Raw genomic sequence first — 23,976 nt, forward strand, 5'->3', positions numbered from 1 at the left:
GTGGAAAAATATGTATTAATAATTACATTATTTCTTTTTGATAACAGATTTCTTCTATGATCCAAAAGTGGACATTTTAGGTTGATTATTTTTTTGTGGACCAATACAAATTAAGTTTGATAGGGTCAAAAGTCTAATAAATCAGACTGTGATTTATGTTTTCGGTCTTTTTTTTTTTTTTTTTAACCCAAAAATGCTTTGCAATGGTTTAGGGGTACTAGACTGAAAAGATTATTCACATCACTGAAATAAGATTGAGAAAAACTCTTCTAGACTCTTGAAAGATATGTAAAAATGCGTCGGGATTGATTGTGTTAATTTCCCAACCTGGTTATCAAACTGTCATTTAGATATTAATACTCAAATTCAATATGCGCATTGTTAATTTAACAAAAAACGTTCCACGAATGATACAGTACAATTTCGCCCCAATCCAAAGTGCAATTAATACCTCTCAGATAGCGTCAATCAAAACTAATAAATACAAACATTGATTATCTTTCTCAAGGCAGACTTTCTTCTCATACTTTGGATTTTTTTTTCTTAACAGCTCTAGAGATAGAACATCCCGCGGAACGCGGAGGATTACGAAAGGCTCGTACTGAGTACCGCACTAAAATATTTCTTTGGTCTCATTTTTGTCTTTCTGCCAGGCTTAGCGCCCGCCAGCCATCAAAGCGCCCTTGACACCTCTCCGATTTCTCCACTTGACAGCACGCGCTCCGCCCGGCCCCCGATTTCTCAATAAGCCATTCATGTTTACAAAATGAGCCTCCACTCTGAGCGCTACTCAAAAGCTACAAATAAAAGTGCCTGCGTTTTGCAAACACAATAAAGCGCGCTGGAAAGCGTTATCGGCAGTGCGCGTTTTTCTATGCGCGTAGTAACATATAAAAAGCGTGTTAGGACATCAAGGCGAGAACATGTCTGCGGGCTCACATTAGAGGTTCCATTGAAGCAGTCACTTTCCCGCCTTTGATCTGCGCTTTGCAAAAGAGCGGCTGTCGGAATTCTTGATGGCGCCGAGCTGTTCGAAATGACAAATTTGTTCTCCTAAAAATGAGTCACTAAATGAGGAATGTGCAAGTCTCTCTGTGTGGTTTGTTTAGGGCAGTGCTTCTCAAACGGGGGTACCTAAAGGCTCCTCTGGGGGTAAACAAGTTTTCTGATGTCAGTAAAGATAATTTAATGCTGTGACAGGAACAGTGCATTTTTCTTTAAGTTATTTGCAAATTAATTGGAATATCAAGCAACTTATTGCTGATTTGTGTTAGAGCAACTTGCATAATTTTGCTTCAGGGTGTATGTGAGATTATAACGGGTTCTACTGGTATCACCACTTCCAAGCTTCATTCGCCGTGATAGGAACGGCGCATGTTTCTTTTCAAATCAAGAGCAAATTCATTGGAACACGAAGCAACTTATTGCTAATTTGTGATGTAGAGGCTTGCAAATTGTTCCCCTCGGCAAAATGTGAGAGATTTTAATGAATTCTGCGAGTATCAGCAAATCCATTTTAGTGCTTTCTTTTCAAATCAAGATCAAATGAATTGGAAGATGAGGGAACCTATTGCTAGGTGGTGTTTTAGTGACTATTTTGCTAAACATTGCTTCAGAGTGTATGTGAGATATTAACAAGTGTTCTGCAGGCATCAGCAAGTCTACATTGGTGCTATGACAGGAACAGTGGATTTTTCTTTTCAAATCAAGAGCAGGTTAATTGGAACATGAAGCACCTTAATGCTAATTTGTGTTATAGCAACTCCCAAAGCGTTGCTTCAGTGACTGTGTAATTATTATGTTTCTGTAGGTATCAGCGATTCCATTTTAATGCGGTGACTGAAACACTGCATATTTCTTTTCAAATTAAGAGCAAGTTGTTTGGAATACGAAGCATCGTATTACAAATTTGCGACATAGAGATTGCAAAATATTGCTCTACGTGGTATGTGAGATATTAATAGCAAATTTAATTTAGTAATGTGACAGGAACAGTGTTTTTTTTCCTTTTCAAGTTAAGAGCAAATTCATTGGAACATGAAGCAACTTTTTGCTAATTTGTGATACAGAGACTTGCAAAATGATCCTCTCGGTTGGTACGTGAGACGATAACAGGTTCTGCAAGGTACAGCAAACCCATTTTAGTGCTGTGACAGTAACACTGGATTTTTCTTTTTAAATTAAAAGCAAATTAATTAGAACATAGAACAACTTATTGCTGATTTGTGTTACAGTGACATGAAAATCGTTGCTTCAGGGGGTTTGTTAGACTTAAAGGGTTCTGCAGGTATGCAAATTTTAAATACATAAGTGCTCGGCTTTTATTGGTCAGTCTAAAATCCTGACTTGTGGAGACGAGGTGACGAGCCCCGGCCTCATTATAGATGGCCGCCTCCAATGCTGCTGACAGAGGCTGCCAGAACTAATTTTCCCAGTCGCAGATGCCGCCTGCCGAGTACACGCTGAATGGCTTGCAAAACCTGGCCCGGCACCAACTCTCCCCAAAAAAAGTCCCTCGGAACTTGCGCCAGCCGTCATTTGTCAGCCCACTGCTTCTGTCATGTCTTTGGGAGGCGCTTCGTCCCCATAGATGATGATTGATTTTTCTGATTTTCTTTCAGAAATCCATCACCTACTTTGAAAAATCCGGAGCGGTGGTGCAGAAGTTTCTGCCATTTCATCGGCCAGTAAGTGTCAACGTGTGCCATCGTTTTCCACGGGGATCAATAACAAAGCCTGACTCACAAAGAACTCTGCTGTATTTATATAACTGTACAAAAAAACTTGTACAAAACGAGTACTGAAAGTACTCAATAATAAATAAATATTTCATACGTTTAAGTATTTGTGCTTAATTAGCGCAAGTAACTGATTAATTTAGTATCTTAGTACCTAAACTTGTTGAACTCCAGTCCTTGATGGCCAGTCCGTGTTTTCCAGGTTGCTCTCCCCATAACACCTGATTCAAATGATTAACTTATCAGCGAGCTCTGCAGGGGATTGAAAATGACCCTAATCGTTTCATCCATGTGTGTGAAGCATCCAAAACGTGCAGGATACCGGGTCTCGAAGACTGGACTTAATTATTTTAGTACTTAGTATAATTACCGTATTTTCCAAACTATAAGACGCACCAGAGTGTAAGCCGCAAAAACAATAACGTAACAGAAAATAGACCAATAGCGCCGACCAATAGCGCCCAGCATCTTGGAGACGCGTTTTAGCGCGGGCAGTTTGACACGATCAGGAAGTAAAAGCGATTACCTAAAAACGCCTGAAGAGGGAGGCAAAATAACATAAACACTGCCAACCCCACAGGTCATGACAGTTGTTAGTGCTGTAAAGTGGTAAAAATGCTGTAAAGAGGGGACGAAAAAAATGTCGTATTCAACTTCGTAACGTGAAAAAAACGAAAGACAGGGACACCGTAACCGGAAAAAAAACAGACGCCGTAACCCGGGGGTGTAATGACATTTTAACACCCGTTTGTTTTTTCTTAAGGAAAGTTGTGATAAGCGAACGCAAGGCAAACGTTAGAGACCTTCAACCATACACATACTTTTCAATTTATTGGGCCAATAATTCTTCCATCATAATTTTATCATACCGAATATAGGAATCGGCATCATCTTCAAACATCCAAATTGGTCAGTCCTTAATTATTCAAGAGCGATCCATAACACATTTTACTGTTCTTACATTCAGATCTATGAATAACATTTAATTAGAAGTTGTTTTTTATCCCCCACGGAATAAACAACAATGCGCGGTAAAATGCGCGGGGCTTCGGAGATGAATATTTTCCAGGCAGATTTGATCAACCTTTCGTGGCTTTGTGTTCATTGACTTTTCATTTGTGTAAATCTGCCACAGGGGAACAAAGTCATTCACGAGAGTTATCGCCTCCGTCGGAGCTTCGATAAATACGTTTTCATTCCCCGGCTAACGCCGCGTTAGAGCTCAGAACGTCGGCGCTGCCTTGAACCCGCTGCTCCAAATATATAACCTTAATGTGTACAACACAAGTGTGCCGCTCGCAAACGCAATCAAACTACAAGGGTCCCTTTGTGTGGAGAATTATTTGATGCTTGGGAAGGGAGTAAATAACATAAGTACAGCACAGCTGTCTAATTTAACTCATTCTATTCCAAAGCCGTATTTTTACTATTTTTTTTTTCAAAAGTGCAGACATATTTATATATATACAATATTTAAATATATATCTTAAATGTATGTATAATATTTATTCCTATATTTTATATGGAATATTGTAATATATAGATTTTTCATATATAAATATATATTTATATATTAGTAATCAATTATTTTTGTACCTATATTAGTAATCAATTATTTTTGTACCTAACTAGCCAATTTTAGACCGTACTTTGTTTTTTTTTAATACTTAAAAAAAAAAAAAAAAGTACCTAAGATTGGATGCCTAGACCCGAAAAAAACGTAAAAATACGTCTTTGGTATTGAATGAGTTGAAAGGCAGTTTGCTTTGTTTGTGCAGACATATTTTTAAATATACTGTAGATCTAAAAATTATGTATAATATTTGTTCCTATATTTTATATGGAATATTGTAATAATATATAGATTTTTCATATATATATATATATATATATATATATATATATATATATATATATATATTTTAGTACCTAACTAGCCAATTTTAGGCCGTCGTGCAAAACACACAAAAAAAAAACAAAAGTACCTAAGAATGGATGTCTGGATCCTAGAAAAACGTAAAAATACGTCTTTGGTATTGAATGATTTAAAAGGCAGTTTGCTTTGTATATTGGTGAATCAGGACAGCCACATTGGGAAAATATTTTTCTCGCCATGCTGCGTCACTGCATCCACTTGTAAGAGGATCCAAGTGTGTGACGTCACCTGAGACAAACAAGTTGAATGCCAGGAGGCGGGACAATGTTATCAGCTTGCGCAGAGCCTTTGTGAAGCCTATCTTGTCCGCGCGTGCGTTTGCGAGGTGCGTGTACGTAGACGTGTGAGCGCGCGGGTTGTTTTTTTCCTGAAGAATAAATCCATCAGCCGCGCCTGCACTTGTGCAGCCGGGGAGCTGACTCGTGTGACAAAGTGGCTCGCCTTTCACAATCCCGCCAGCGCCGCTTCGCTAATAGCGGCAAACCGCCGCTGCTTAATGTCCTGACGCTAATGAATTCATGGAATTAACTTTGCAAGTCCAAAAAAAATACAGATTAGGTGTTTTGCGTTTAGATTGTTGTTTACCTGCTATCTTGTGCCTGTCCGGTGTTGTTGAAGTCATTAGCCGCACCGCTAAATGTACGACGCAAAAAGTGCATTCACACTCTCAAGTCAACTTTGATCATTAAAAATTATAATTGTAAAACAAAAACCAGCGTCCAGTCCACTTGAAACTCTTCTTTTTCGAGACCAGCACACCAACAAACGTGCTGAGGTGGCAGCCACGTTGATAAGGGCAACAGTCCCGGCAAAAAGCCTGGACATTAGCTTAGCATTAGCATAACTCAAAAGGAGTGCGTTGTATCTTTCTATTCATATTTCTAGCTATCGTTCAATAAAACATGCTTTTTTAATCACACTTGATTTTGTTGTGGCACAGTGGGAAAATGAAGTATGCTAGCATGAAAGTGATTAGCTTGAATTCGCTTTAATGGAAGACGCCTTCCTACTAGTCTGTTATATCAAGGTTCCATTGTATATGTAATTTTTTTTCGCTTTAAAAAAGCTATTTCAATTTAATAAGGCCTATTAAGGTATCTATAAAGTTATAGCTACAGTACATCCAGGCAAAGTAAAGCATGGAGATTAGCTTAGCATTAGCATAACTCAAAGGAACATCTAATTATTCATATTTATAAGTGTTGTTTCATTGAAATTCACTGTTTTGTCATGTAGTATCGGTACATATTTCTTAAACATGCTTTTTTTTTACTACAGTAGAAATTCCTTCTTCGATTATTGATTGATTAATTTATTGAAAATACGTATAAACACAAAAATGGCAGTTCCAGTCAAAAGTATTTATTCTAGTAGTTTGTTTATTATGGTTGTTTTATTGCCAATCACCATGTTTTCCTTTTTTAAAGAATGTTGTGTAATTTATCACTCACACACACAGATATAAATAATTGCTTACCACTATGACTGTGGAACTTGTAACCGTCTTCTTTGTAATCTTTGAAATAAAACAAAGAGGTGAGGCCGAGATTGCTGGATTTCCCCCTGGTGGCTAGTAATAAAACGTGCAGATAAACTGCACTGGACTATAAACCGCAGAGCTCAAATCATGGGAAAAAAAAGTTGTTCAAAATTGACGGTATATCCAAAATATTGACTTTTTCACTGCTGAAAAAGGCCAAAATATTTATTATCCCTTGAACAGTTTTACCTGCACACACATATGAGCCGTAAACCAGCGCTCAGGCAAACACTGCGCATCCCAGATAGGAAGTGGTGCCGGGCTTGTTTGGACTGCGGGTCCATGGTGACGGCGGCCATGTGGCTCTTTCCCACCAGATTAGCCAGTCACACTTTTAAGTGGCTCACCCTCCGCCGTTCGAAATCCACCCAAGCCACAACGCACCTGTTAGTTTGCCACAATGTTCAGGTGATTGCTCATCAGCGCTGAGCTTACTCTGCACTCTTACTCCAGTGAAGTAACAATGCATTTTTTTTTTTTGCCCTCAAGGTGTCTGATAAAGGATTTCGAGGCCCGTCCGTCGGTGACTCACCTTCTGGAGCACCCTTTCATCAAGCAGGCCCACGGCAAAGATGTGGCCCTTCGACAGCAGCTGGCCGCTCTTGTCAAAGAACAACAACAACTTGGATGTGCAGCCAAAACTAAGTAAGTCGATTTTATTTTCATGCGTATTTGCAAAACGACGAAGCTGCTGCTCCACTTAACTCACTTGTAACCATATCTTCCTCCAGTAGGGGGCATACTTTCACCTTTTTTTTTTTCAAGCGTTAGGATGACAGAAGCGCAATAAAGGACATCGCAGCGTGATTAAAAAGAAGTTAGGGGAGTGTGACTAATTTGCTGCGACTGATTGTTGCTGACTAACCACACTTTAATAAATACACTCAAGCATGTGGACTTGGCAGCCATTAGCACAAAGAAAACATCCATCTGATTGTGTAATGGAATGTACGGTGCATCATCTTTAATATAAAAACTTGTTCACTTCCTAATTTATGGTGTGGGAAGTTTTAAAAGAGATCACAGACGTTATTATCGTCAGCAAATTGATTTTGCCACTATAAAAAAAAGACAAATGTTGATGTTATTATCTCCTCTTCCATGTTTTATTTATTATTGATGTTAATTACTCTGCATTGCATAATGCGGACCCCCAGCCTCCATTGAAGTCACTTCTCACAACAGCGCAGGTCAAATAAATATTTTGAAGTAACTTTATTTGTATGAAATTGTCCAGATATTTGCCGTTTTAGCCTCCCATCATTTTTTTTTTTTCATCATCAAAGCAGATCTTTGAATTGAGCCCAAATGAAAAACTATTTTCTGCCTATTTTCGGACCAAATTATTAACCGATACTTGTTTTGCGTTTGTGCGTTATCTGCACTTGCAATCTGAGAGTATGACCTACTTTTTCTCTTTTATATAGAATGATGAAAATTCAAATGTGTTAATTAATTGGTGAAAAAATCTATTATAATAACAAAAAAATAGTAGCATACACACACATATATATGTATATATATACATACTGTACATACGGTATATAATATGTTTTCGAATACATACATTACAATATATTAATTTATTTACTTCAGTGCAAATTAATGATTGTTTATTTTATGCACAAATACTGTTTAAAGGGCATTACAACCAACATCGGTTTTAATTATTTTGAATTAAAACCAATGTTGGTTGTTGTTAGCTGCTACTCTAATATATATATATATATATATATATATATATATATATATATATATATATATATATATATATATATATATATATATATATATATACTGTATATAACTGAATGGAATTGCACGTAATGAGATGAAATGAGACCTAATTGAAGACTTTACTGCCGTTCACCTTAATTCTAACAACTTTGTGACCTCTACGAATTTCACCCGCAGTAATAATAAACATCGCGATTAACAAATAGCATTAAGACCACGTTCATCCAAACTAAGCAGGTACACGTTAGATATTTCGGTCCCGTGCATGGCACGGAATCGTATGCGAAACGCACTCAAGACAGCCATCTGTCTTTCACTTTAGAAATGCCGATCTTTGCGGAGCTTCCCCCCTCGCCTGCCCTTGACTGGAGCGTTTTGATGTCGTGCCAACTGTGTTTACTCCCGAGAGCATTGCAGCAGCCGCCGCCTGAGCCTGATCCTGAATTCCTGTCCTCAGTGAAAGTGGATAATGGGATTAGCAGCTTGTAGGGCGAGAACCGGGCTCGCCCGGTTTAGTCTCCCGTGCCTCAGATGGGGCGCACAATGGAGTCCAGATAAGAAGAAGAAAGACGAGAAGTTAAAAGTAGCTGCTGTAGGTGCAAAATGGGGATCTTCTTCAAAGCCGAAGTCTCGCGGCCCGTTCATTTGCACTCCATTCGGAATTTCAAATAAAATGCGCTGGCTCGTCACGACCTCGAGCTCGAATTTTCACCATATGCGGAAAAGATCAAGGCCTTCGCTCTAATCATTTATTCGAATGAAATATAAATACCGTTGTCATGATTTTTGAATTGTCACAATGATGTTTTGAATCTTTTAAAGTAACCAAGAAACACCTGAAGACCAGTCTTATGAGCGTTAAGAGTTTCATCTCTAGCTTTGCTGCTATCCTGAGACAAAACGGACACAACAGTGGACACAAACAAGTAGTCTGTCTCAAGAGGGTATGCTTATGTCATTCATAACTGGTTTAAAACCAAGTCTATACCCAAAATATGAACCGATTGTGAAATGTGGGCCTCCAACAGGGGCGTAACTAGAAGGTTTTCAGTGGGGTGACCGGGATGACCAACACCTCAGTTGCCCGGGTCGATTATTCTTTATGATTCCAGCCATAGCATTCAGATCAATTGGACATTTCCTTTTTTAAGTCTTTCAGTGCCAAGGTGTTATGGGAAAAGGAAACCTCTAGAGGCTCAGTATATTTTGCATTTTCACTCACCTTTCAAGGCCAACAGAATCTTGTGTGCTATGTCTATTTAAATACGGGTGCTGCCATATGAAAGATTGACTTCCATTCTTCAGTTAACTCGATGTAGGTAAAAGCTGTGTTGTAAGTGTGGATACACTGCCATCCAATGGTCACAGCTTGCACTACAGTGCTCAATTGGCACTGTAATAGTTCTGTAATAGTCAAGGGTGTCAGTTCTTCCCCGTATAAAAAATGTGTTTGACCAGAATTTGGTTATTTTTTATTGTTATTACTAATTGAAAAGACGGGAATTCTGGTCCGTGGCACTGAAGGAGTTAATTTGTTGTTGCAGTGCCACTCCCGACCACCCTGTAGCTCCGCAATTTTTCACGTTTTAATCATCTGCTGGGAATTTCAGCTCCTTTTATGATATTATGAAAAAAATGCCACAAGGCTTAATCGGGCCGGCAGTGAATGAGTGAACGCGCTCCGATTGGTCACACGCTTACCGGTCGGAAGTGCTAATTGATAACTTTGAGTCAATTGTCTGATGTAGCTCGTCACATTAGACGGCCCCGTGTAGCAGATGTTGCGTTGGATGCCGCGTTTCACATATTCTGACCTCCCTTGAGCTTTTCGCCAGTCCATATTGATGTCCATTATGCTCACTATTAAAGAGTCAAAATGTCGGAACGAAGTGCAGCTGGAGTGCGTGTTGACTTGGCCTCCCCTGGGAGGACTTCACACAGAGGACGGGAGTGTCCCATCTGTCCCGTTCAGTCCGTTCAAAGTGCACTCATGTCTTTTGATGGTCACTTAAGAGCCCGTGGCATGATCACCTCCTCGCTCTCATACCTTCCAGGCACGAGAGGATCAATACTCGTAAAACCCTCATCGTCCAGAGCGGTCCCGATGACGATCTGGTCAAGCTGGAGTTCTTGGACGAGGTGAGATTGAAGGCGTTCGCTGCGATTGCCATCGATCGGACGCGGATGGAAGGTTCCTAAAGGTAGCGTGTTCTTGCCTGATTTCTTCAGGAGACCATTATTGGACATCTCCAAAAAAGGTACGGCGAGCTGCAGGTGTACACCTACGTGGGCGACATCCTCATCGCGCTCAATCCTTTCCAGAACCTCAGCATCTACTCCCCCCAGGTCGGTTAGATCAACCCGTCTTTCAAATGACATTTTGAATCATTTCCCGGTTAAAAAACTGAAGTATTGCGCACATTTTTTTTAGCGGAAGTCTGGCTCCACCTCCTTTGCTTTATTGGCATGTTTTTAATGTCAGCTCAGTAAAAAAATAAAATCAAAAATGCATCTTAAACGTCCAAAGGTGTTAGCGGCAGTGACCGGACTAAGCAAATCCAATTGGAAGAAAAAGTCCTTTCTGTTTTTTAGGAGCCAAAAATAGCACAAAAAATGTCAATTCCCCCAAAAATGTCGATTTGAAAAAAACCTAGAAAAAAAGGAAACGCTTCCTTTTTTTTTTGTTTTTTCTGTCTTCAACACGTCTCCTAATTAGCACCCCGGTTTTAAGAGGGTGTGCAAACTTTTGCAACCATATATCACCTTTTTTTTTTTGCCTTTATAGAAGATACATTTTTTTTAACTGTATAGGTCACAATAATCGTGGATAAAGTTTAAAATAGTTTCTTGATCTAATGTTTTAATAGAAAAAAACAACTAAATGACTTGAAGAGGGGTGTGTATACTTTTTATAAGCAGCGTTAAGCTAATTAATCAAATCGAAAACTTACTCTAACCCTTGTGCAGTATTTTGTCCAATCCTTTGATCTTCACCACACATTAAAGGCAAAGCATTGAAAGACGACCCTAGGGAGCTGAAATTTCACCCAGGCGGTGATAACATGCCAATTCAACATGACACGACCACTACCCGCAAAGTACCATTCCTACTGCAAGAATGATGTGGAAGAAAATGACCCAAAAATGATCAAAATACTGCACAAAGGGTCAATTTGTTTTTCAATTTTACTTTGCATCCTACGCATAATTGATTGAGGTCTTTTCAGTTTTCAAAGCTGTACCACGGCGTGAAACGGGCCGACAACCCTCCGCACATCTTTGCAACAGCTGACGCGGCTTATCAAAGTATGGTGACTTTCTGCAAAGATCAGGTACCTTCCACATTGGTTCATCAAGTGCGACGTTACCCAAAGTCCCGAATGCCTTTCGGTATCAATTGCTGTCTTTTTAATGGGTCTCTTCCTTTTGTTTTGAGTGTATCATCATCAGCGGGGAGAGCGGTGCCGGGAAAACCGAGAGCGCTCATTTGATTGTTCAACATCTCACCTTCTTAGGAAAGGTAAAGCATCTTGGCAGCCAATCGCAATTGAACACGGCGACGGAAAAGACGTCTTCCGTGTCTCCAGGCAAACAATCGGACTTTGCGTGAGAAGATCCTGCAGGTGAACCCTCTCGTGGAGGCCTTCGGGAACGCCTGCACGGCCATCAACGACAACTCCAGCCGCTTCGGAAAGTACCTGGAGATGAAGTTCACGCCCACCGGAGCCGTCATCGGTGCCAAGATCTCCGAGTACCTGCTGGAGAAGTCGAGGGTCATCAAACAGGCAATGTTGGTGTCATTCCTGCTCCTCACTTATTCACTGGTTTTAGTAAAGAATTGCTTGCTACCACTGAAATTGATCAAAGTGAGAAGACAAAGTTGCTGCTCTGCTGCTCTTACTGATGTTGCAGTAAGTTAAGGCCCATTTTTAGACCAAAATATTGCCAAAGAACTATACTGGAGTGTGTTGAGAAGCTCCATTTAGACCAAAATAGTGCGTTGCCACCTTCTTGTGGCGTTTTGGTCCAGAGGAACTATCTTGAAGTTAATTGAGGCGCTTCATTTAGACAAAAGTAGCACTTTGGTGACAACTTGGCACCGAGGAGCTATAATGGAATGACCTGATAATTTTCACTTTGACAAAAGTAGTATTTTTCCACAATCTTTTGTCACCTTGGCGTTAAGGAACTATATTGAAGTGAGTTGAGGAGATTCATTTAGATAAAAGTAGTGCTTTGCCCAATCTTGGGGCACCATGGCGTTATAGAACTTTATTGAAGCATCTTAGGGTCAAGGAACTATATTAAAGAGAATAGAGTAGCTTTATTTTGTGGGAAAAAATGTTTTGCCACCATCTTGTGACAGCTTGGAATCAAGGAAATATGTTGAACTGAGGGAGAAGTGATCCCTTGGAGTTTTCTTTATTTTGCAATGCTGTGACCAATCTGTCCTTTTTTGACTTGCAAATGTGGACCCTGAGCACATGTATTTGATTAGCCTTTTCTTTTTCGTTTTTAACTTGCCACTTGTATTTTCTCTCAGGGGCGAGAAGAATTTCCACATCTTTTATTACATTTACGCCGGCCTATACCACCAAGATAAGCTGAAAACGTACAGGTTGCCGGACAGGACAGCTCCCAGGTCGGCGCTATATCCGATTCGCTTTCAAATTCCACTCGCCGCGCTAACGAGAAATTTTGCGCAGATATATCGACAATCAACAGTGCAAAGTGATGCAGGACATCGTGGCCAGCAAACTGTACAAGGAGCACTTTCACGTCATCCAGGAATGCTTCCGCAACATCGGCTTTACCGAGGAGGTATTGCGCCGATCATGAGTGACCGGTTCCCCCCCTGGCAAATGCCGGTTGTGTCACCTCCTCTTCCTACTTCCTGTATTTCAGGAAGTCAACTCCGTATACAGGATTCTGTCGGCCATATTGAACACCGGCAACATCGAATTTACCGCCATCACGTCCCAACACCAAACGGATAAGAGTGAGGTGCCCAACCCGGAAGCCTTGGAGAACGGTGAGTTGGGACGGGTCCGCTTTCAAAGCCTTTTTTAGTTTTTTTTTCGGGTTTCAAACAAGATGATTACATTGGCTTGCCAAATTCACCAGTATAATTGTCCACTGTAAAAGATGCTTGCTCCTGTTTCAGTTGATTTTCAAGGAATATTTTTGGGAAGCTACGTTTATGCATATTAATTGGAGGAAGAAAAAAAACAACCTGTGTGTGTGGGAGGTCGTGGGGGTAAATAATTTCTTCCCGCTGCAAAAAAACGTTTGGTCGTCAAATCACTGGGTCTACGTCAAGGAATTTCAAGTCTGATTAAAGAAATATCCTCATCGCTAATATACGTTAAAAGGGGCGGGACTGCTGATTAGCTTGGCATGGCAACACTCAGGTGCTGAAAACCGATTGGCTCCAAATTTAAAATCAAACATCCAGATCCACTATGTGAAGCCGAGAAAAACATAATAATACACATTCTAATGTCTAATAATAACCAAAATAACCCGAATCGACTATGAATGCACGATTCCAACTTGGCTCCAAGTTGTCAATGGAGTCTTCTTCCGTTTCGGCTTTTCAGCCGCTTCCCTGCTCAACATCGGGCCCGAGGAGCTCCAGGAGGCGCTGACCTCGCAGTGCGTGGTCACCAGGGGCGAGACCATCATCCGCACCAACACGGTGGACAAAGCGGCCGACGTGCGGGACGCCATGTCCAAAGCCCTGTACGGCCGTCTCTTCAGCTGGATCGTCAACCGCATCAACGCCTTGCTGCAGCCCGACATGAACACGTGGTGAGAGGCTGACGAACATCCGCGCGGACGTGTCCTTTGGAGAAAGTCGATGCAAACGCGGCGAGGAGAATATAAATTCGGAAAAAAGAAGTTTTAATAAATTTTTGATACGCGCGGCAAGCTGTGAAAATAATCTTCGGATGATTAAAAAGACTTCAGAGAGACTACAAAGGAGCCGTTCATTGATCCCAAAGAGTTCCTTCATAAATACGTGCGTCGTACGTCTGAAAACTACATCCCGTCTCCTCTCTTTGCGCCTTATTGCCGTTAATAACCCGATAGCCACGCCAGAAAATGACCTCGGCGGAGGACACCCTGTGAGCGTCCATGAAACCGCTGCAAAAAGTGGCGGACCGCATACAAGCCAAAATATTTCAAAAATAAAAGCGTTAATGATGTCATTTTTGTCCAACCGAGAAAACCCTGAGGTAAACAAATTTCACTGTGTGGTTTCGTGCTGTACTCAATAATTTTCTACAATCTGCAATTTGAGATTTTTTTTCAGAACATTCCGAGTGCAAAAACAAGTCATAAATTCTTCATTTAAGCAAGTTGCAGATCAAATTTACTGTAAAGTGCAAGCAATATTTTCTCATTCATTTCAAGATTTCAAGCCAGTTTTGCTAAATTCTAGCAAACTTTACCTTCATGCATTTTCTCAAATTCATCTTTAATTGTAATATTTTTCCTAAAATTACTCCAATGCACAACTGTCATTTTAAAACAACCCCAAAATTCTTTCACAAATAGGGATACATTTCTTATTATAAGCCCTTTTAACATTTTTTTTTCCCTAAAATGGACTTTTTGCAGTGTACAAATATGTATCTTATTATAACCCTTGTTTTACTTTCTTAAAGTGTTCACCCTAGGATTCAAAGTTTCTCCATCTTGAAAATGACTCAAGGTTAAATCAATACACAGAGAAGCCCAAACATGGATGATGCGCCGATATTTTGATTTCTTTCTTTCTTTTTTTTTTCTCCAAGCTTGTGTTTATGACTTCCCAGCGTATTTGGGTTGAACTTGGATTGTCATGAAAGTTTTATCAGCCTAAACGGCTGCTGGGATTTGCTTGCTGTGTTCTAATAAGTTTGTTTGTCCCGCTTTTTTTTTGTTGTTGTTGCTTTGAAGCGCCGTGGAGAGCGGCATGAATGTTGGAATCCTGGACATCTTTGGCTTTGAAAACTTCAAGAAGAACTCCTTTGAGCAATTGTGCATCAACATTGCCAACGAGCAGATCCAGTTTTACTTCAATCAGCATATATTTGCCCTGGAACAGGTGAGTTTCATATCAGACCTTGCTTATATACTGTATGACGTTCAGTTGTTCTATTTATTGTGTTTTACACATTTAAAAAAAAAACATATATATATATAGTATTTTTACATTGTCTGTCTATATGTGTTGATGCACCATTTTTGTTCCAACGTCCGTTCCTTAAACATACATACGATTCAGTAGCTCATCTATGGCGTTTTTTATTCCTCATATGCAGCCTATTCATTATGATATAATTACATAATTATTTTACTGATCAGGCCTTGAGGGATTGTAAAAAAGTTTTTCTCTTATAAATACTTGACTGATGTAGGCCTTGCGCACTGCGCAAGAGGGAATCTCCAGTATTGTACTCATTCACTGAGTTTATTCATGTTTTATACATGAAGTTGTTTCAGATCAATTGCTTCCACTTTACGAGTCAAAATATATATTTCAAGCAACTTTTTGATGTGAAATTAAATAGATGCAATATTGTGATTGGACTCTGGGTTATTTGCAAATTGAAATAAATTATGAATAAGTAAGTGGCACTATTTGTTAGCTGAGAGCTGCGTTACGCGTCGGGTAAAGGCCGGGATTATGCGTTTGGCTTGATTAGAAACTTGCACGAATAATATGGCTTTAATTGGGTCATTTGGAAAACTCATTAAGGAGATTTCCTGGCTGTTAGATGGAATACCAGAGCGAGGGGGTGGATGCCAGCCTGGTGGAGTACGAGGACAACAGGCCCATTCTGGACATGTTCCTGCAGAAGCCCATGGGGCTCCTGTCCCTGCTGGACGAGGAGAGTCGCTTCCCGCAGGCCACCGACCACACCTTAGTCGGTGAGGATGCGGATCACCTCCTTTGTTAAAAAACAAACTTGAAAAAAAATATGAATTGGTATTTAGGATTAAATGCTTGGACTGTTACAAATGACGTGAAAATACGTCTTTGGGATTGAATGGTGATTTATTTTTCTGTCCCGTTATGTTTACGTACAGGTTTGGGGACAATTTACACCGCAAGTACTTTTGGACCCTCCTTTATTAAACAACTTGAAAAAAAAATCAAAAAGTACTTAGGGTTAAATGTTTGGACTCTTAAAAACAATGTGAAAATACGTCTTTGGCATTGAGTATCGATAGATTTTTCTTTCCTGTTACGTTTACAAACAAGTTTGAGCACAATTTACACTGCAAGTACTTTTATACCCTTCTATTTTAAACAACTTGAAAAAAAAAGAAAAAATATGATTAGGTACTTGGGTTAAATGTTTGAACTCTTAAAAATAATGTGAAAATACGTCTATGGGATTGAATGGGTTAGGGTTAGGGTTAGGGTCCCATGTTGTTTACAGACATGTTTGAGGCCAATATATGCTGCAAGTACTTTTAGAACTTCCTTTATTGAACAACGTGAAAAAAATATCAATAGGTACTTAGGGCTAAATGTTTGGACTCTTAAAAATAACGTGAAAATACGTCTTTGGGATTGAATGAGTTCTTTTCTTTTCCACAGACAAGTTTGAGGACAATTTGCGCTGCAAGTACTTTTGGATACCAAAACGGGTTGAGCTCTCGTTTGGGATTCTCCACTTTGCTGGGAAGGTATTCAAATTGCCCTTTTTGCCATCTGAATATGATCCGTTCACTGCCGTTGACGACAACAGACGTCAAAAATCAATTTTCATGTATTTTATGACGGTCCTGCGTCTTACTCCGCAGGTGATGTACAGCGTGAACGGATTCCTGGAGAAAAACCGCGACACCCTCCCTGCAGACATCGTTGTGGTGCTGAGAACATCCGAGAACAAACTTCTGCAGCAGCTCTTCTCCAGTCCCTTGACTAAAATAGGTATAGTGATCATTATATTATTTGCATGTTAAAATATATATATATATGTGTGTGTGTGTGTATGTCTGAACGGTTTGATGGCATTTCCATTCATTCAATGGGGAAAAGATGCTTTGCGATGAAACTATTGGTTTGCAAACTCTTATCTGGAGGCATCATCACCGTAAGAGGAAAGTTTGGAGTGAGACAAAGTACTTTGGTACAATGGCTGCATTAGCGCGTGAATTGTGCTGCCGTGTGCAGCCCCCACACAAGCGCAGGTAAGTGGGTTTCTTGGAGACGCCCAAGTGGGGCGCCTCCCGGTCCGCCTTTTCATTTTGAGCCGCCGCGCGCCGTCCCGGGATAAAGCCGCGCTCGCCGTTATCTCCGGCGAGGCTCAGCTCTCGGCGCGGCGCTCTGTTTTTATTTTCACTAAGCTGTCCCTCTTGGATTCCCGCCGCTCAACGCGGGGACATTTTTACGATAAGGGTTTCCGAATACCCGGGGGATGAAGAAAGCGTATTTAGCGAACACAAAAGCAACTCTTTCCACCTCTTTTCTATTTCTTTAATAAGGGTAGTAATGTGCTCGTCATTAGCCCGAGCCGAGGCCTCGCGGTCACCGAAATGCTGGTAGAATGTTGAATTATTAGCTTCGCGCTCCCGCCCTTTTTTTTTTTTCTTCTTACCCACCATCTCAGCCACCATGTGTGATTTACTTTCTTTTTAAGAAACCTGTAAATGCCCCTTTTCATTCCTGGTGGCATTTCAAGAAAAGCTTTAACCCACACCTTAGCGGAGAAATCCCCGTCAATGTGCGTGTAAACGTCACGTTTAGCCGGCGCGCAAGGGAGTCCTCAGCCAGACGCTTTTTCTTTGCAATTAACAAGTTCACGGAAGAGCAGCCCATAAACGCACAAAAGGAACTGAATGTGCTGTAATGTTTATTGCGGACACTGTGTCAATTTGGTCTAAAAGCCTGTTCATTTCGTTCGCTGCCACTTTGCTTTTGCTTTGCCTTTAAAACCAGGGATTAGCATTTAATCAAGTTTAAATTGACATCACGAGGCTATTGAATGCATCTTTTAAATTTATATATATATATATTTTTTATATCATGGCTCTGAAAGTAGTTGGCATTTAATGAGTTAAAATTGACACAATCTTGTATGTTTATTTATAAAATAAACACGGGACGCACACGGGAAGAGGAGTTTGAAAAATATTACATTATTCTAAAATACTTAAATTATACTTAAATTAGTACATCTTTTTTTCCTAGACCAATACCAGTTCAAGTACTCAACTCTTGAGTAGTCACCGATACCAACCAATGATACCACTAGTACTTTTAATACACAAAAGGTAGCCTTGCATTTCCCTTGCATTTCCTCAAATGAATGGCAATTATCCTTCTAATTTATAATTTTCAATCCATGCTATAAAAGTGCTTCAAGAGTGATCAATATTCATATAAGCTCCCATTTTGAGTACCGATACCTTGGGAAAAAAAAAAGCCCTGCTCCGATACGATGCTTTTTATCGGTACTTGCCAATCCCTTGGTAGAATGTCCTTGCAAATTCATATTTACCTACGCCCAAACGTAAATATGTAAATATGTTCCAGCAGATTTGACGTCGTCGAGATAGTCTTCAGATACCTTGAAATAAGGCCAGGTTTTGACCCAATACTGCTACTTTTTATAGGTACTCACTGATCCCTACTTACATATGTAAATATGCTAAAAGTCATTCAAACAACTTTGTCAGTGATCGTGATGGTAAAACTGCTCCAAGAAACTGTCATTGCTAGAAACGATACCTTGAAATAATTCCAGGTTTTGACCCGGTGACATCCCAAAAAGAGTTTAGGAATTCCTGTTTGAAACCGGCCTACTGCAATCATATTATTCAAATAATAAATAAATAAAGAGATGACTTTTTCTTTGTAATCAGTCCCGCAAAAAGATCATCCACCATTTCAAAAGCGATATACCAAGAGAATGAATTTTCCGCGGGTAGGGGGGGGGTGGACTCATTTGCATTTGACTCCGTATCGTAGATTCACTGTTATCTGTGAAATGAACATTATCTGAGAGGAGGGGGATCGGATGGAATCAAACCAGGGTGGCTGCCTCCTCAATGTCACCGCTAGGGGACACACATCCTGCAATTATGCATCGCGGGAAGTCAAAGAACACTCACAGATGCACGCGGTCCATTCATTCCCTTCTTTGCCTTCTACATTAAAACGCAATCTGCAAGTGATTGTATGTCATTTTCTACCTGCTCGTTCCGCGCGCCAGATTCACGTTGATGCTGTGACTAATGACGCAGCAGGAGAACGGCGGGAAGGGGGGTTGTCGAGGGACTAATACGTGACCCCACAAAATACAACCTTCCCGGTTTAAGCGCCGCACGGTTTGATTCCTTCCGGCTCGCACACGCGGTGCCATTTTGTTGGAGGAAATTGGAAGTCTTTGCATGGATAAATTCCTGAGCGCTCGCGCCTCTAAAGATCAGGGGATCACAAAGTTGCACTTGGCCCAGGTTGTTGGGGCCTTCGGGAACTTGCGGTCACTGTCTGTGGTGTTGGAACTTCTTGGCCTCGCCAACAGCCCAATCTACTCAAAATCCGCAGCGACCTAGCGAGTGAGTTCGGAAAATCATCAGGTGCTTTTTAGAGACAAATTGATGGGACATCAAGTACAATTATGCAATGGGCTGGCTTTTCTAGTCCATTTGGGGAAGGGTGCTCGAGCACCCCTAAATGAATTCCCATGGACTATGAAATGTAATTGTGTTTATATAAACGCATTAGAAAGGTGTATACTCATGCAATGTACGACAGAAGCTCATATTTGAATAACAAATGTAAATCCCCCCTTGCCTCATGAAAACAGTTTTGCTAAGATGGCAGTGAACATCAGATTGCGATACGCATATTGAGTCGCTTCATATTACAATACCGTGATAACTGATATTATGGCCTAGCCGTAGTCTTCCCCAGAAGATCCCCCAGAGTTTACGTTCCTGTAAATGCAATTCCAGGAATGTAACAAATCATGCTAAGAGATTTTGCGGTGATGTTTCTTTGTATATTCATGCGTACGTTTTTTTCCAGGCTTATGCTATTGCCCTCGCAGGGGAAATGGCAGAGGTTTTGCCCTGCTCATTTCCTTCCGGTTTGCCTCCCTGTCTGAGGTCTCTGCAGACAGGCCTTATTGTTGTGTCCTCCTGTTAGTCATTGTTTTTGTGTGTCTATTGGACAGTTTGAGCCCGTTTAACCGATTATTGTGGCCTTCGATATCAACCTATCGTATCCTTGCGATTCCCAGTCCTACTTTCAAGAGGGGGTTAAAAGTTCAAGCTCGTCCAATGTGTTGAAGAATCTACAAAGATTCCGTGTAAAGATTTGACAGTTCCAGCATGCTCTGCTTCTCCTCTTGCCTCTGTCCGTGTGAGGAGAAGCAGCACTGTCCCTTTTATGTGGAAATGACAGGCTCCGTCCAGCCATGACACGTTTGACTCTTTGTTCTCTCACACTCCAACTTTTCTTGTTTCTGGAGAAAGAGCAACGCTCTTCAGTCGTGGCCATTCCTTCTCTAATTCAAGCGGTATCGGGGAAATGTTTGGAGTCAGCAACGGGGTTCCGCCGCCCCGAAGTCACGCGGTGGTGCGACATCCTTTGATAAAGGCAACGCTGCGTCGTGTCATTTAAAGCCAATTACACCACGCATTTTATGATTGATCTGCTCTGACAGTGCTGGATGCCATTTAAATCAACAGCCCCCCCGGAGCCATCCGGGGGCGGGCGGGGAGGGCGTCGGCGGCGTGGGCGATGATAGGGGGGCGGTTTACGGCCGCTTTAATCTCATTTGCTCGGCTGCTGAGTTGAGTTTCCACATCACGCGTTCAAAAAGAGAAGCGGGCGAGCGCCGTCTCGAGCGTCTCGCTCACTCAGCTAACCCTCGCCGCCGCCATTGTCCCCCGTGTCGACAGCCCCATCCCGGGCTTCTGAAGTACAAGGCGCGCGCTGGCGCTCGTAAAAGCGTGCGGGGTGGCGTCACGTTCAATGCGGGATTGCTTTTTTAATCCCGCGCGCATTGACTATTCTTGCCAATTGAAGCCCAATACAAGTGCTAGCTTGAGCTTTCTTTTGACCCCCGTCGGGATTCTCGCCAGGTTTGGTTTTGAAAGTCGACTGCCAACGATGGCGTTTTTGCGACGCGCAAACACTCTTAGTGTTAGATTTGGAAGTGCAGGATAAGAGCGACATGCTAAAGCACAAATGTTCTGAATGCCCTCAAGGCTATTTGTACACGGTGGCACAACATGCACTTCAGTCACTTAATCCACATCTTAAATCTTGCACTATCACATCACAATTTTTGCATCATAGTCAAGTCAGTTTTATTTGCTGGACCTGTCAAAATGATGGAAACGCCATTCGAATGGTCTCACACACTTTAGGAGGTCCAGAAATACGAGATATGAATTTTTGATAAATGCGCCATTGTGAACTGAATGTCGTTCCAATTTGTACAGCGTCATCCACATCATGACGCTAGATCTTACTGTAAGGCGAATTCACAACAAGTTATCTCACACATTGAAAAGATCAGGAAACATATTCCTTCACTTTAAAATCATTTTGGTAAAAAAAAAGAAAATTAATCTTTATGTAACAGGCACCCTAAAAAAGTGTTATTTTGTCGAAAACAACCCGGAAAGTTGGGTAAAATTGACCCAAATATTGGGTTGGTTCTTTTTTGATCCATAATTGGGTAATTTTGAGCTAACTCTTTTTAGGATGCAACATTGTGGGTTAAATCAACAACCCAAGAAGTTGTGTCGAATGACTAAATTACACACACGCCCTCTGACACACACAAAAAAATCAGGTTTGCGTGTATAAAACAACACAATTTGACATTTTTTGTGAGTAACCCGAAATGTTGTGGGAAATGAAACCTAGGTCTGCTTGCGGGACTTGAAGTGGCCTGCCCTGACCTTTAGTTCCCCTCGGCGGCTCCAGTATCTTCTTAGCTTTTTAATCATTCCCTACTTTTTCATCCTCGTTATTAGATACTCGAAGAAAGGCCTTTCCCCACCGTCAAAGGACAATTCCTTCCCCTTTTCGGGCTCGCCCGTGTTTGAATTCTAATAATCCACCTCATTAGAAAAGTTCCCGTCTGGATCTAAATGAGGAGGTCTTCGTTCGAGCCGGACATCACAGGTGCTCCGCGGGTTTCATGTCTCGGGAGGCCCGCGTCTTTGAGGACGCCGACTATTAACCCGCGCTCTAATCATCTCGTCGGGAGGGGATAGCCGAGCCGCCGGCGAGAGCGAATTAACGCGGGCCGCCGAGGAATACGGACGGCACCAAAGGCAGCCGGCGAGCGTCCGTTCGTGGCGGCTTAGGTACCGCTGTCGCTTCATCCCGCCTTGATGGTGTCACGCAAGCGAGAGGCGTGAAAGCGCAGTGACGCTCGCCGTTCCACCCGCGCTCGCTAATTCATCATGACAAATGTGCCGGGATGATCGGGCCCGGCAGCGCTAATGGGGAGAAGGGGAGAGCGCGCTTCATTTGCACAAGACCCGCTCCAATTAATCTGAGCAGCTTTACTCTGGGCTAATTGGAGCGGGGCCCTCCTCGCCCCGCGTCTTGCCAATATATCCGACACAGTTAACCCGCTCCTCTTTTTTTCCTCGCGTCTCCGATCGTTTAATCCCATCCCAACGTACGACTCGTCGACGCCGGAAGGTTAAACGCAACCTTGTTGCCTTTTGCGGGACGCTGGCCGACCTCGTGGGTTGCACTTGCAAAAGCGCCCTGAGAAAAGCTTGGGTAAAAGTAACCCGGTTGTGGGTTTTTCAAGGGAGCGACCGTGGCTTGAGTCAATTTATTTGGGTATTCCTTCGATTATTCAAGTAAAAAAATAGCCATCTGGGTTGTTTTGTGTCATAATGTCTGTTTTTGATCCATCGCTGGGTTATGAGGTTTACCTAGTGATGGATTTCAGAAGAAAACCAAACACAACTTGAGCAATCTTGACCCAATTTATTCATTTCAATATTCAAATGAATAGTTTGCAGATTTTGGGCAGCGAGAATGTTTTATGTTGTGGAGTGTTCATTTGGCCATACCTTGTTAACGGGTTTTTAAATGAGCCATCTATGGGTAATAAAAGAAGACCAACCACAGCGTCGATAATTTGACCCAACTTATTAAATTAAACAAATAGTCCAAAGATTTGGTCCCTAAAATTGTTCCTGTTTTTTTTGTTTGTTTTTTTTGTTTTTTGGTTAGGCCATTTTGAACCAAGTGGGGGTCAATCCCTTTTTGACCCACGATTAGGTTATAGAGTACCCTACTTATGGGTCGAAAAAGACCCGCTCATACTGGGGTGACCTTTGACCCAATTCATTGTGTTATTCATTTGACTATCTGGCTCCCCCAAAATGTATGAATTGTGGGTTATTCATTTGACCCATTTTTTTCTAGGATTGCATTGACCCAACTTGTTTTTAGGTGCCTTTTGACTGAGTTATAATGTTTTTTACGCATAATTGGATTTTTTGTGTGTTTTTTGTGTGTTTTCACTGACCTCGTGTGTGCTATTGACCCTGGTGGGGATTTAAATAATGATGTCCAATGTCAGTAAGGGTTACAAGAAAAGCCATCCAACAACAAGGAAGATTCATTTGGATTTACCACACACTCTAAAATCAGTTTGTGGAAAAATAACCCAAATATTGGGTCAAAAGAGGACTGACCCGATAATTTGGTCAGTTCAACAAAACATCCCATTTTTGAGGTTTTCCACTCCAAAACAAACACGTTTGGGATTATTTTGTGCAATACAGCCCAGTAAATTGGGTCAAATATACCCAAATGTTGGGTTGTGTCCTTGGTTATTTTTTTTAACTAAACTGAGTGCAACTTCAGCACACTGCAAGACTATCCAAAATGCCGACCAGTTTCAGCTCTTCATCTCACCCGAACCCAATCTTCAACCCATTCTCTTGGGTTAATATGATTAACCCAACAATTGGTAAAAGTAATGGTTTGGGTTTTTTTTTTGGTGCAAGGTTTTAAAATCCCCCCCATG

The 23,976-nt window shown here is 41.3% G+C and overlaps 1 protein-coding gene across 5 annotated transcripts in view; it reads left to right on the forward strand.

The window, feature by feature from the left end:
- myo3b (myosin IIIB) overlaps positions 1-23,976 on the forward strand; it is a 76,031-nt gene that overhangs the window by 16,150 nt on the left and 35,905 nt on the right. For all 5 annotated transcript variants that reach the window (XR_015865611.1, XM_088414914.1, XM_088414918.1 and 2 more), the window contains 15 exons: positions 2,622-2,687; positions 6,704-6,859; positions 10,006-10,090; positions 10,181-10,297; positions 11,179-11,283; positions 11,388-11,471; positions 11,539-11,741; positions 12,495-12,593; positions 12,658-12,772; positions 12,857-12,983; positions 13,552-13,762; positions 14,897-15,044; positions 15,718-15,871; positions 16,548-16,636; positions 16,754-16,883. Coding sequence is in view for 4 of the 5 variants with exons in the window: in XM_088414914.1 (XP_088271040.1) it covers positions 2,622-2,687; positions 6,704-6,859; positions 10,006-10,090; positions 10,181-10,297; positions 11,179-11,283; positions 11,388-11,471; positions 11,539-11,741; positions 12,495-12,593; positions 12,658-12,772; positions 12,857-12,983; positions 13,552-13,762; positions 14,897-15,044; positions 15,718-15,871; positions 16,548-16,636; positions 16,754-16,883 (1,889 nt within the window). In the remaining variant the exon portion in view is untranslated. The remainder of the gene's footprint in view (positions 1-2,621; positions 2,688-6,703; positions 6,860-10,005; positions 10,091-10,180; positions 10,298-11,178; positions 11,284-11,387; positions 11,472-11,538; positions 11,742-12,494; positions 12,594-12,657; positions 12,773-12,856; positions 12,984-13,551; positions 13,763-14,896; positions 15,045-15,717; positions 15,872-16,547; positions 16,637-16,753; positions 16,884-23,976) is intronic.

This window comes from Hippichthys cyanospilos, chromosome 5 (genome assembly GCF_059441005.1).
Source record: "Hippichthys cyanospilos isolate Australia breed blue-spotted pipefish chromosome 5, RoL_Hcya_1.0, whole genome shotgun sequence".
NCBI lineage: Eukaryota > Metazoa > Chordata > Actinopteri > Syngnathiformes > Syngnathidae > Hippichthys > Hippichthys cyanospilos.